Source organism: Solea senegalensis, linkage group LG20 (genome assembly GCF_019176455.1).
Source record: "Solea senegalensis isolate Sse05_10M linkage group LG20, IFAPA_SoseM_1, whole genome shotgun sequence".
Lineage (NCBI taxonomy): Eukaryota > Metazoa > Chordata > Actinopteri > Pleuronectiformes > Soleidae > Solea > Solea senegalensis.
In genome coordinates this window covers 12,163,441-12,174,852 of record NC_058039.1, presented here as the reverse complement: position 1 = coordinate 12,174,852, position 11,412 = coordinate 12,163,441, and the positions used below count along the sequence as shown (strand labels likewise).

General features: G+C 38.5%; 1 protein-coding gene across 2 annotated transcripts; it reads left to right on the top strand.

Annotated features, from left to right (window-relative positions):
* The first annotated feature begins 965 nt into the window (after window positions 1-965).
* On the top strand, window positions 966-8,394 carry LOC122786097 (replication protein A 32 kDa subunit-like). Of its 2 annotated transcripts, XM_044052122.1 has the most exons (10): window positions 966-1,048; window positions 1,140-1,195; window positions 1,272-1,373; window positions 2,557-2,670; window positions 2,781-2,852; window positions 2,924-3,031; window positions 3,266-3,343; window positions 4,220-4,317; window positions 4,547-4,655; window positions 7,646-8,394. In XM_044052122.1, exons 1-9 carry the CDS (start codon window positions 1,036-1,038, stop codon window positions 4,623-4,625), a joined length of 720 nt encoding a protein of 239 aa, XP_043908057.1. In that variant the 5' UTR covers window positions 966-1,035; the 3' UTR covers window positions 4,626-4,655; window positions 7,646-8,394. The 2 variants fall into 2 exon arrangements, with proteins under 2 accessions (XP_043908057.1, XP_043908056.1); XM_044052121.1 differs by lacking the exon at window positions 7,646-8,394 and having other exon boundaries at window positions 4,547-4,841.
* The last annotated feature ends 3,018 nt before the right edge of the window (window positions 8,395-11,412 follow it).

Below are 11,412 nucleotides of genomic sequence, written 5' to 3'. Positions count from 1 at the left end.
GGGAAAGGTACCCAATTTGTGCTAGTCCCTGACTGCCATAAAAATCTTAAAAATGTCTCTTTGTGAGACGTACATTTTGACATATGTCCATTTTTGACGTTTGGTTCCGTGTGGAGAGTTCACTGCAACTGTTTAATCACCTTTGTTTTAGTCAAAAGAAATGGCGAAAAAAAAAGACGATAACCATGGAAACGTACTCTTGGTGGTTTTTTGTTTTTTTTAAGGAGGTCCATACGTGGACAACCCTTCACTCAAATGAGTCTGGATGAGTCCCAAAACCAAGTAGCTCATAGCATGTCTCCTTTTGTCCAACCTCCACATCAGGTAAACAATGCAGCCCATGGCTAAATGGAAAGGAAGCTGGGTTGCCGGGTCGAATCCCTGCCAGGTCAAAAAGGCTGGGGGTCCTGAGCAAGGTACCCAACACCCATCGCTCCCCAGGTGCTCCTCAGTGGCTTCGATAAGTCAATTAAAAGATGTTGAAAGTACAGCCCTGATTTGCTGATGTCGGACACTAGGACTCTGTCTTATCTCTTTGTTTGTCTTTAAATAATATTGTGTCCCACATTCTCAAACAAAACATGACATTACATTTATTATTATTATTAATGTTTGGGAAATACTAATGTGACTGTTAAAAGAGTCAGTTAAACTCAAACATTAAACACAAATCCTGATTATATCTTCAGTCCTACTCAAAACTGGTGTTAATTCAACACTTTTTGTATAAATGTCACGCTGCAAAATTGACTTTGTAGAAGAAGAAAGTGAACGACGATCACATCGTCCCTATTGAGGTGTAACAGGTTCATGTTCCCACATGTTAAATTTCACTATTATTCTTTATTTTGCTGCTTCTTCCCTTTGTGTGTAAACTCAAAGTTCCGCCCCCTGCTTATGGTTCCACCCCCTCTTGACATTTTCCTTGGTGCTGCACTGCACTGTGGGTAATTGTGATGATTCATTTCACCTGCTGGAGACATGTGTCCTGGCCTGTGTTCTGTCTGACGTCTTGTGACGCTGAAGGACTTCATCATGTGGAAACGAGGTGGGACAATGTTTCCTCTGAATTATTAACAACGTGTCGTCGTTTGAGTTAATTATTTAACTCTTTGTTTGTTACTTTTTCTCTGACGCAGTTGACAGTTCTCAGTCCGGCAGAGAGAAGATGAGTCACAGTCAACTGATGTTAAAGGTCTGTCCACTTTCTTTTGGGGGGTTAAATGATATGATGTGATCTGATGGATTGTTTTGCTCTGATGTCGCCACAGAAATCAACCCTTCAGATTTTACCCTGCACCGTGTCACAGCTTCTGTCTGCCTCTCACGTCGGCAGTGATAACTTTGTAATCAGTGACTGTGAACTCTTCCAGGTATGAGGAAAAAGAATCATACAATATTCTTAAAAAAGGACTTTTATGTACAAATGACGGCCGTTTTATTTGTAATTTGTATAGATTTACAAATCTGTTCATCGTCACTCTGTGTCGTTTTAATTATCTGAGTTTATATTTGACGTAGTCAAGGCAAAAACAAAAAAATAAATTTACATTGTTGGTTTAGATTAAAAAAAACATCCAAAAACAATCCAAACTTTAATCCAGTGTTTCCTAGAGACTGGGTCAGACAGGTGAATCTTTTGTGGTCCCCACACTCGCCAAATCCACGCTTATATTAGCTCAAGACTCAACAACTGTCACGCACTTTATGTTGGTCTTGGCTCATATTCCTCTTTTGTGCCTCCAGCTGGTTCAAAATGCAGCTGCTCACTTTTTCACAAATGTCCAAAGGTGCGAACACGTCACTGCCGTTTTTTAAGAACTCCATTGGCTGCCGGTTAATTTTCAGAATTGATTTTACTCTTTAAATTTAAAGCCGTTAACTGCCTCGATTTTAAATGTGAAAATGAAAGTGTTTGTACGTTCATCAGGTCAGCGGAAACCGCGGCGACAGCAAAAGCAGAAAAAGTAACGACGACGAAAGCAGAAAACGCGACAACGTCAAAAGACGGCAAAAAAACAAAACAGGGGCAGCCTGTGGCCAAGTGGAAAGGGAACTTGGCTTGTAACCGGAAGATCGCCGGTTCAAGTCCCCACCAGGTTGAAAGGGCTGGGGTACTCCTGAGCAAGGTACCCAACCCCCATTGCTCCCGGGGCGCTACTCTGTGGCAGCCCACTGCTCCTAATTCTAGGATGGGTCAAAATGCAGAGAATAATTTCCTTAAGGGGATAAATAAAGTATCTAAAATTAAAATTTAAAGCAGAAAACGCGACAACCTCAAAAGACGGCAAAAAATACCATGCATATATTGTAAAGTGCTATATGAACATTGATTGATTTTAGAAAACATTTTCATAAGATATTGTAGGCTCCAGATCCAAAGCTGGTTCACGTGAAGCACAGGGTGTTAATTTGTCACTATTTCATGCAACTTGCCCTCAAAAAAAGCCAAACTACTCCTTTATAAGTAAATGCTTTATGCATTTTCAGGCTTCATTTGCAGGGATGCACTCGTCATTAAATATCTGACGTCTCCGCTTCTCTCTGCTGCTGCAGGTGTCTGTCGTGGGCGTCGTCCGAGGATTCGCTCCCTTCGTGACCTTCATGGAGTTCTCCGTGGACGACATGACCGCTCCTCCGGTCAAAGTCAAGCAGTGGGTGAACTCGGAGGCCAGTGTGCATCATCATCATCATCATCATTAGCTCGCTCTGTTCGCGGCTACACAAATGAAAACCCCACACACAAATGATGCTGGTTTTTAAAACTGTCCTTCTCGCAGGACTGTGCGATGATGAGCGTCGCTTCTCCTGGATCGTACGTGAAGGTTACAGGGAGTCTGCGCAACTTTAACGTAGGTAAGCGCAGAAGAAATCGCTCCTCGACGAACATTCCTCACTAACTCTGCTTTTATTTTTCTATTAGGGTCAAAGGTCACTACTGGCAATGAACATCCGTTGCATCAAGGACCTGAATGAGATCACGTCCCACATGTTGGAGGTGATTCAGGCCCATATGAAGCTTCCAGTGAAGGTACCGCAGACGATCGTGTCCTTTTTTGAAGTAGCTCAGACTTTGTTGACTCATGTGTCCTTCAGAGTCTGTCCCAAACTAAATCTGACTTTATAACAGTTTTATTTTACTTTTTATTTCATCAAATATTATAACCTTGGTGGTGACATAATATTCTTATCTTAACGTTTGTGCTCGTGCTCAACAGTGTTGTTGTTGTTGTTGTTGTTGTTGTTTTTGTTGACGTTGACGCAGGAGTTTGACGTCAACATGAACTCTCTGGTCTCACAGTCTGGACGCTTTGTCCAAAGTCTGTCCACCATCCAGGACCAGGTCAGTGGATTTAAATGATGTCAGGACTGGGAAAAAAACCAAACCTCAGGTTGGAGAAAACAAAGGTTTTTATTTAATTTTACATTAAAGGGGGAGTTCAAGGATTTTTAAAACCTGAGTAAGTGATTGGCATGATTTCATGTCTGATACTGATATCACAGTCATTTCAAACTGTTTCAAAGACATAATTCTCCAACTGTTACTCATTTAGTTTGTTTTTTTGTCTGTGCAAAATGAAGCTAAGGATTTTTGTTATCGGATTTTACTGATATGTGATCCAGTGATTTGGATCAGTATCAGACCAAAAATGAAATTGAGTATCATATAACTGACAAACTTTAAAAGTAGACAATTAGAACTATTAGGTAAAAGTTGGTCTAAATGTTTTCTGTTCTCGATCCGTTTTTGTTTTTTTAAACAAAATCCCACCCACCAATCCCACCCAATCAATCTCAATCAAAACTATTTTTATTTTTTTCACTTCATTCAAGTCAAAGTTAATAAAATGAATCCCTCACTTTTATTTAAATTGTCCTGATTATAGTAGTATTTTTGAACCAACCCATGCATGAAAATGATTAATGATTTTCGATAAAAATATTAATGTAATATTACACTTTATCTGGCAAGTAAAGTTTTCTATTCTAGTCTTTGGGAAAATGGTAGTTTGTCTTTCCATGCACATAAGGCTGATATCCTGCCCCCTGGTGGCTGATTTAGTCACAGAGCGAGGCCTTCACGAGTAAGACTTGCCCTTTGTGTCTGAAGTTGTTCATTTAAATATAAATAATGTATGATAATGATTGTGACATCAGGACATTAACGCAGTGATCATGTGCCACTGGTTGGACACAAATGTCTCGCTTCTTGTCTCAGGTCATCCATGTCATCAGAACGTTCCCCGACCAAACCGTTGGCATCAGTTTTGACGACCTGAGGACGGAGATGAACCATCTCGCCGTGGCAGACGTCAGGTACCCGCTCACCTGGGAATAATTCCACATAAAAACTTCTATTCAGAGTCCAGACCTTAACCTCGCTGAGAATCCTTGGGGCTTTGCTGGAGCAGATGTTTACATGAAGCCTGATCTTACAAGATCTTAGTTAAAAATGAATCCAAAGAAATCATGGAACCAGGGTCTGTGTCTGAAGATGAAAAGAGTGTAAAACATAAGTGAGAGAGTTTTGTCCTTGTCTGTGCAGATCATCGCTGGCTTTTCTCTTAAACGAAGGCCACGTCTTCACGACCATCGACGATTATCATTACAAGACGTCAGTTTGAACGATTTCGGTGAAACGTGGAAGGCAGATGGTCAGCAGTATATTTTCTCTTTAATTTATTTCTAATTTACTCAAACCAACAGAATTATGTGCTATGAAAAAACTTAGTTGTTCATGCCTGTGATGGATTACTCAGTTATTTGACCCAGTTTATTTATTATGCTGGTGTGTGTGGACACTTGAATACTGCCTATAAAGATCATCAAATGATGTATAATATTGCCTTTTTTATTTAAATCACTTCTCACACATAACTACTATAGTCTCTCTGTGTCTCTGGAAAAGAACATTTATGTAACCTGTTTTAGGGTACGTTTAACCCCTTTATTTTGCTCTTAAGACGGACGTTCTGAAGTCTATAAACCACTTACTCTCCATGTCTCTATGGACTTTGGTGTAGGGGAGAAAGCTTTTTATAAACTTCAGTTTCTTCTAAAACATTATTTCCGTTTCCTTGTCACATTCTTTTTTTTAGTGAGTAACCTGTGGTTAGATTCATGCACAAAAAGAAAAACAATTGGTGACAACTTGACTCAAATATTTATGAACTATGTCACTTTATAAATGTTTATGGCAAATCCTGTACATGGGTTCAGTATGAGTCAAACGTTTGGACACAATTCTGTTCAATCAACAGCATAATGCAAACATTCTGTCATATAATGGAGTTTAAAATGTTTTTTGTAAAGTCTGTCTTTCCAGGCTTATTCCTGGTAATAAAACGTAATATTAGTTCTTAGAATTAGATTAATTCTCTCTTGAAAAATAATTTTTAGCAGCTGATTAGACCTGATTTGTGCTTCACATCAGCCATGTTTCCAGAATGTGTGGGTTATTGTTTGTGATTTAATGTGGTGTTCAGCATCATATCCCCTGTAGTTTCTGCTGAACTTCAGCTGGCAGAGAGCCGCACTGCTGCTGTTCTTCTGTCAGATAAACATTGGATTTAATTTGACTCTGGATGATGGTGAAGCTCCCAGAGGCAAAGAAGGCGGAAAAAACCCACGATGCCAAGTCCTGACGTTGACTCTGCTGGACTTTAAATTTCAAGTTTCCTGACAGTTTTTTTCTGCCTGTGGACCGACGAGTATGTGAACTCTGACGTTGACCTTTGACCTTTTCCAGCCTCATAAACATCAACTGTTTATCTCTTTTAAGAGTCGGAGTTGGTTTTTCTAACCCACGCCTCCATGTTTCAGTGGTTTTCATCACTTTCTTAAATGCAATCACTTATTTAAAACAATGTAAATAAGTCACCGCGTCATTTTGGTTCCAGAAATAGTGATTTGCATAATTAATGAGGCATAATTGGGATTTTAGGAACGAGAAGGGTAGTTAGAAGTTAGGTTTTTTTTGCACATAAGCTGTTTTAACAGCACGTCTGTGGTTCAAAATGAAACGTTCACGACTGATTCACTGTGAAACAAATGCGACCGAAGTGCACTGAACTGTAAAAGTAGCAGTTTGTTTCTTACCTTTTACTTCATCTCAGTTTGTCAGCATGAAACAACTTATTCCTGTTTTTTAAAAAATGAATTGTGAATTTTGTCAACATTCATTCAACTAATGTCCAGAAATGTAAGATAAAAACTAAGTGAATGGATGAGCTGGAGAAGACAATCCACAAACTGGGGAAAATTAAATCACAAAGTAACAATATTTTAGTTCAGATTAGTTATTTTTAATAAAGTATGTTGATTCTGTGGACGAGACAAAAGGACACAAAACAAAAATAAAAGCCAGAATTCTGAGAAAAAACTAATTATTTCATTTTTAATCTCTGAATCCTGACCTTTTTTCCCCTCAAGAGTTTGCCTAGTTTATTTTTAAATTTTATTTCCCAAAACAAAGTTCACCTATGATCCTGATCCTCTTCAGTATGAATCAGTGTGATGTTCAGACGGCCAGAAATGAATAACTAACACACCCGAATTTGGCTCAAACTCCAGACTTTTTCCAAACTGAACGCTTATTTTTTTTTTTTTTAAACAAATGTAGTTTTATACTTGAGTGCCTTCTTTCTTGTTGAGATTGTACCTGTTATGTTTAATAGAAAAGACTTTCAAGACCTGTGCAAGCACCCTGCTTAAAATGATTGTTATGGATATAATTTAATAAATAATTCTAGATTTTCTTCCCTTATTTGACACGTTGAAAAGGCAAATTGTCAGAATTAACTTGAAATGTATTGCCACATTTGATGAATGTGATGAATTATCTTATAACGCAAATGTTTCATGTTAATGTGATCAATCAATTTATTCTTTACAGTGTATAAATCCACATAACTGAACCCCAACAGCAGTTTCCCTGTAAAGCCACTGTTTTTCCACTTAAAGTTACAAAGGTTTTTTTTGTTTTGTTTGTTGTATTAGAATAAGTGAAAAGTGGTCTTTGACTCATGGTTTTAGTTTCCACGCAGCAGCAGCAGCAGGTTCCATTAGAGTCAAGCGTGTAGTTCTGAGCTCCAGAGTCTCTGTGAAAACTACGACAAACCCTGAAGCGGAGCTGCAGCAGTGGAGTGGAGGGATGAAGGCCCGCTGGGTTTGCCTGAAGAGGAGACGGAGCCTGACGTGCACAGACTCCCAGCTTTTGTTTGCCAAAGCTGCTTCTCAGCGGGGTGTTTTTAGGAAGAAGAAGAAGAAGGGGGAAAAAAAAGTCTGGATTCAAAAGGAAAACCCCTCTTTTCTCTGCGAGAACTCTGAATACGAGCGACTCCAAACTCCAGATGCGTTTGCCGTAGAGAAAGTGTGGATCTGACGAAGCTGCAGATTGACAGTTGTCCACATTAATAATTCATAGCCTGTTTATATTTTTTTTAAACAAAAAGTGTCAGCTCCAGGAAGCGGAAAGTCTGAGCGACGAAGACGAATAAACAATTTCATTTTTTACAAATGTTAAAGCTGTAATGTGTGATAGTAATTTATGTAAAAATAGATGTCTGTAATTAGTTCACTCACTGGTGATTAATCACAAACTTCTCTGTTGCTGTTTTCTGTTTTTTGTTTTCACACGTTGTAGAAGACGACGAGGCAGACGAAGCTCACAGCGCGCGTAAAGTCGCACAGATTGACGGACAGACCGGGGGACACGGAGGACCATTCTACACAAACTCATTCCTGCTTCTCCAGTGAAGGACCTGGATATAGTTTGGACAAAGTAACGCTGCGTTCAAATATCGTAGAAACAACATCAGAAGACAACATTGTTCTCTGTGTGTGTGTGTGTGTGTGTGTGAGAGAGTGTGACAGTAGGTGGAGATCAAACCAGGTCACAGACCACAGACTGTTTTGTGAAATCAATCAAGGAATCCACAGGGGGGCGATAGAGCTTCTACAATGGAGCTTTAAATGGGCATCAGTCTCTGAATTAGATTCCGTCGACGCTCTCTGGTTGATCTAATTAATGAATTGCTGTCAGGTTTTTTTCTTCCTGTTTTTCTCACGTTTTATTCTTAGTCTTTGCATCAGAATCAGCGGACGAGAGAAGAAACGGCCGTTTGAGCCTCGCAATCCTCTCTCTCGTGAAATGTTTTACGTTATAACAGTAAATTATGTCGTAACGTAAATATTTCATGTTGTAATGTGATAAATTTAAAGACTTTTTGGACGTCTTACTATACTAAGACACTTTTGTGACACGTACCACAGCTTGAGAACCATGGCCTTGTTGGAGTTCACAGTTGTACGTATATACACACGTGGACAAAATTGTTGGTACCCTTCGGTTAATGAAAGAAAAACTCACAATGGTCACAGAAATAACTTGAATCTGGCAAAAGTAATAATAAATAAAAATTCTATGAAATTTAACCATTGAAAGACAGACATTGCTTTTCAACCATGCTTCAACAGAATTATTTTAAAAAATAAACTCATGAAACAGGCCTGAACAAAAATGATGGTACCCTTAACTTAATATTTTGTTGCACAACCTTTTGAGGCAATCACTGCGATCAAACGATTCCTGTAACTGTCAATGAGACCTTTGCACCTTTTTGGGTCACTGTCCTGTTGCAAGACCCAGGACCTGCGACTGAGACCAAGCTTTCTGACACTGGCCAACACATTTCTCTCTAGAATCCCTTGATGGTCTTGAGATTTCATTGTGCCCTGCACAGATTCGAGACACCCTGTGCCAGATGCAGCAAAGCAGCCCCAGATCGTAACAGAGCCTCCTCCATGTTTCACAGTAGGGACAGTGTTCTTTTCTTTATATGCTTCATTTTTCCATCTGTAAACATAGAGCTGAAAGTTCCATTTTTGTCTCATCTGTCCATAGGACATTCTCCTAGAAGCTTTGTGACTTGTCAACATGTAGTTTGGCAAATTCCAGTCTAGCTTTTTTATGATTTGTTGTCAACAATGGTGTCCTTCTTGGTCGTCTCCCATTAAGTCCACTTTGCCTCAAAACGACGACGGATGGTACGATCTGACACTGATGTTCCTGGAGCTTGAAGTTCATCTTTAATCTCTTTAGAAGTTTTTCTGGGCTCTTCTGTTACCATTCGTATTATCCGTCTCTTTGATTTGTCATCAATTTTCCTCCTGCGGCCACGTCCAGGGAGGTTGGCTACAGTCCCATAGACCTTAAATTTCTGAATAATATCTGCAGCTGTAGTCACAGGAACATCAAGCTGCTTGGAGATGGTCTTATAGCCTTTACCTTTAACATGCTTGTCTATAATTTTCTTTCTAAACTCCTGAGACAACTCTTTCCTTCGCTTTCTCTGGTCCATATTGAGTGTGGTACACACCATGTCACCAAACAGCACAGTGACTACCTGTAGTCTACCTTTTCTAGGGGTACCATCATTTTTGTCCAGGCCTGTTTCATGAGTTTATTTTTTTAAATAATTCTGTTGAAGCATGGTTGAAAAGCAATGTCTGACTTTCATTGGTTAAATTTCATAGAATTTTTATTTATTATTACTTTTGTCAGATTCAGGTTATTTCTGTGACCATTGTGAGTTTTTCTTTCATTAACTGAAGGGTACCAACAATTTTGTCCATGTGTGTATATATATTTATATAATGTATAATCTTTTAATTTTCTTTTTATAAAATATTCAGCGAGTGGTTGATTGAGCTCAAACGGGAAGAAAACGTGGAGGAAACGAAGAGCCGACTCAGCTGTAATCGACTGTGACGAGGCCTCGAACTGAGCGAGGACGCTGACTTCAAACACAGAGAGTGATGTTTGTGACAGTTAAATAAATAATCATCTGTCCTTTTATATGTCTATTTTTAAACCAGAACGTGTCTCACCATTGTCACACATTCACGAGTGTGAGGGCTGTAATTGATATGACTGTTATTAGAATGTGTCCATGCTGGATATTTGTATAATAAACTATAATCCATACCTCTGTCACGCTGCGTGTGAAATGATGTGGATGAGGATTAGCGGGTCCCTGGAGGAATCTCACACTGAGCGTACTTCACTTTCATGTATTCACTTTAGTCTGTGAGCTGCCGGAATAAAAAAATAAAAAAAAGTACTGGAGAATGCTAATTATTTTTTTTCTTCTTTGTGCAAAATGATATTGATAGATGGTCTCCAGCACATGCTCCACCTGTCATTCTCTCCACACACTGATGAAGATCCTCTCTTCTTCCTGTTGGAACTGTTTCCTGATAAGTGACAGCTTTTTCTTTTGAAATAGGTCTTTAAAAAAGAAAGATTCTAATGCTTTTCTGCTCTGCTGCGACAAGAACACTCCAGACACTGAGACGTGCAGGCGTAAGTGTTGTTGTTTATCCACCAGAGGGCAACATGTGTACTGTTATTATCCACAAACACCTCAGTGTGGATGCTGCAAATCACTTGCTTTCTTTATGATGACATTTTATGTGCAACAGTAAACACCCATCGCAGTCTCGAAAGTTCACTGTAAAATAATCCCAGGATTTCTCAGGCTTTAACTGTCATCATTTACAATATAATCCCATAGTTTCCCATGTGTTTTATTGTGAAATTACTATGGGTGTAACTATTACAGGGAACTTAAAATGTGGTTTTGTTTTTCAAAGAGTGGTTTATAAAGAGAAAATACTCCTAAATCTCAATATCTGTGAAGGGAACTGCAATATTGCAGTACATTTTGGGAGGAAAACTTCAAAATTGACATACAAAAATACAACAAAATAAAAGTATAGTATATGAAAAGAATTTAGTTACTGTAAATTAAAGTAATTGTAAAGGAAAAAAATCAAAAAAGTCACCAAAATGTCATTTAATTTAGTATGTCATCCAACATATTTAAAAAAATGTCAAAGTGTAGTATTTTGTCTGAAATAACCCCCCAAAAAACATCCAATATGACTTTTTTGAGTGATTTTGGACGACATACTATAGAATGACTTTTTGACAGATTTTGGACAACATACTATACGATGACTTTTTTGACCTATTTTTGACGACATACTATACTATGACTTTTTGACAGATTTTGGAACACGATGACTTTTTTTTTGACCTATTTTTGACGACATACTATACTATGACTTTTTGACCGATTTTGGACGACACACTATACTATGACTTTTTAGACTGATTTTTGGCAATTTTCAAAGACATACTATACTATGACTTTTTGGACGACATACTATACTATGACTTTTTGACCAATTTTGGACCACATACTATACTATGACTTTTTAGGGATTTTGACCGACATACTATACTATGACTTTTGTACCATTTTTGGAATTGACACATACTATGACTTTTTGACACACATACTATACTATGACTTTTTTGACCGATTTTTGACGACCTACTATAAT

Excerpts from the sequence above, each read along its gene's own strand:
- LOC122786097 (XM_044052122.1), top strand. Across the intron at positions 2,853-2,923 it reads GGAGTCTGCGCAACTTTAAC|GGTCAAAGGTCACTACTGGC; the intron begins GTAGGTAAGCGC and ends TTTTTCTATTAG. Across the intron at positions 3,032-3,265 it reads ATATGAAGCTTCCAGTGAAG|GAGTTTGACGTCAACATGAA; the intron begins GTACCGCAGACG and ends ACGTTGACGCAG.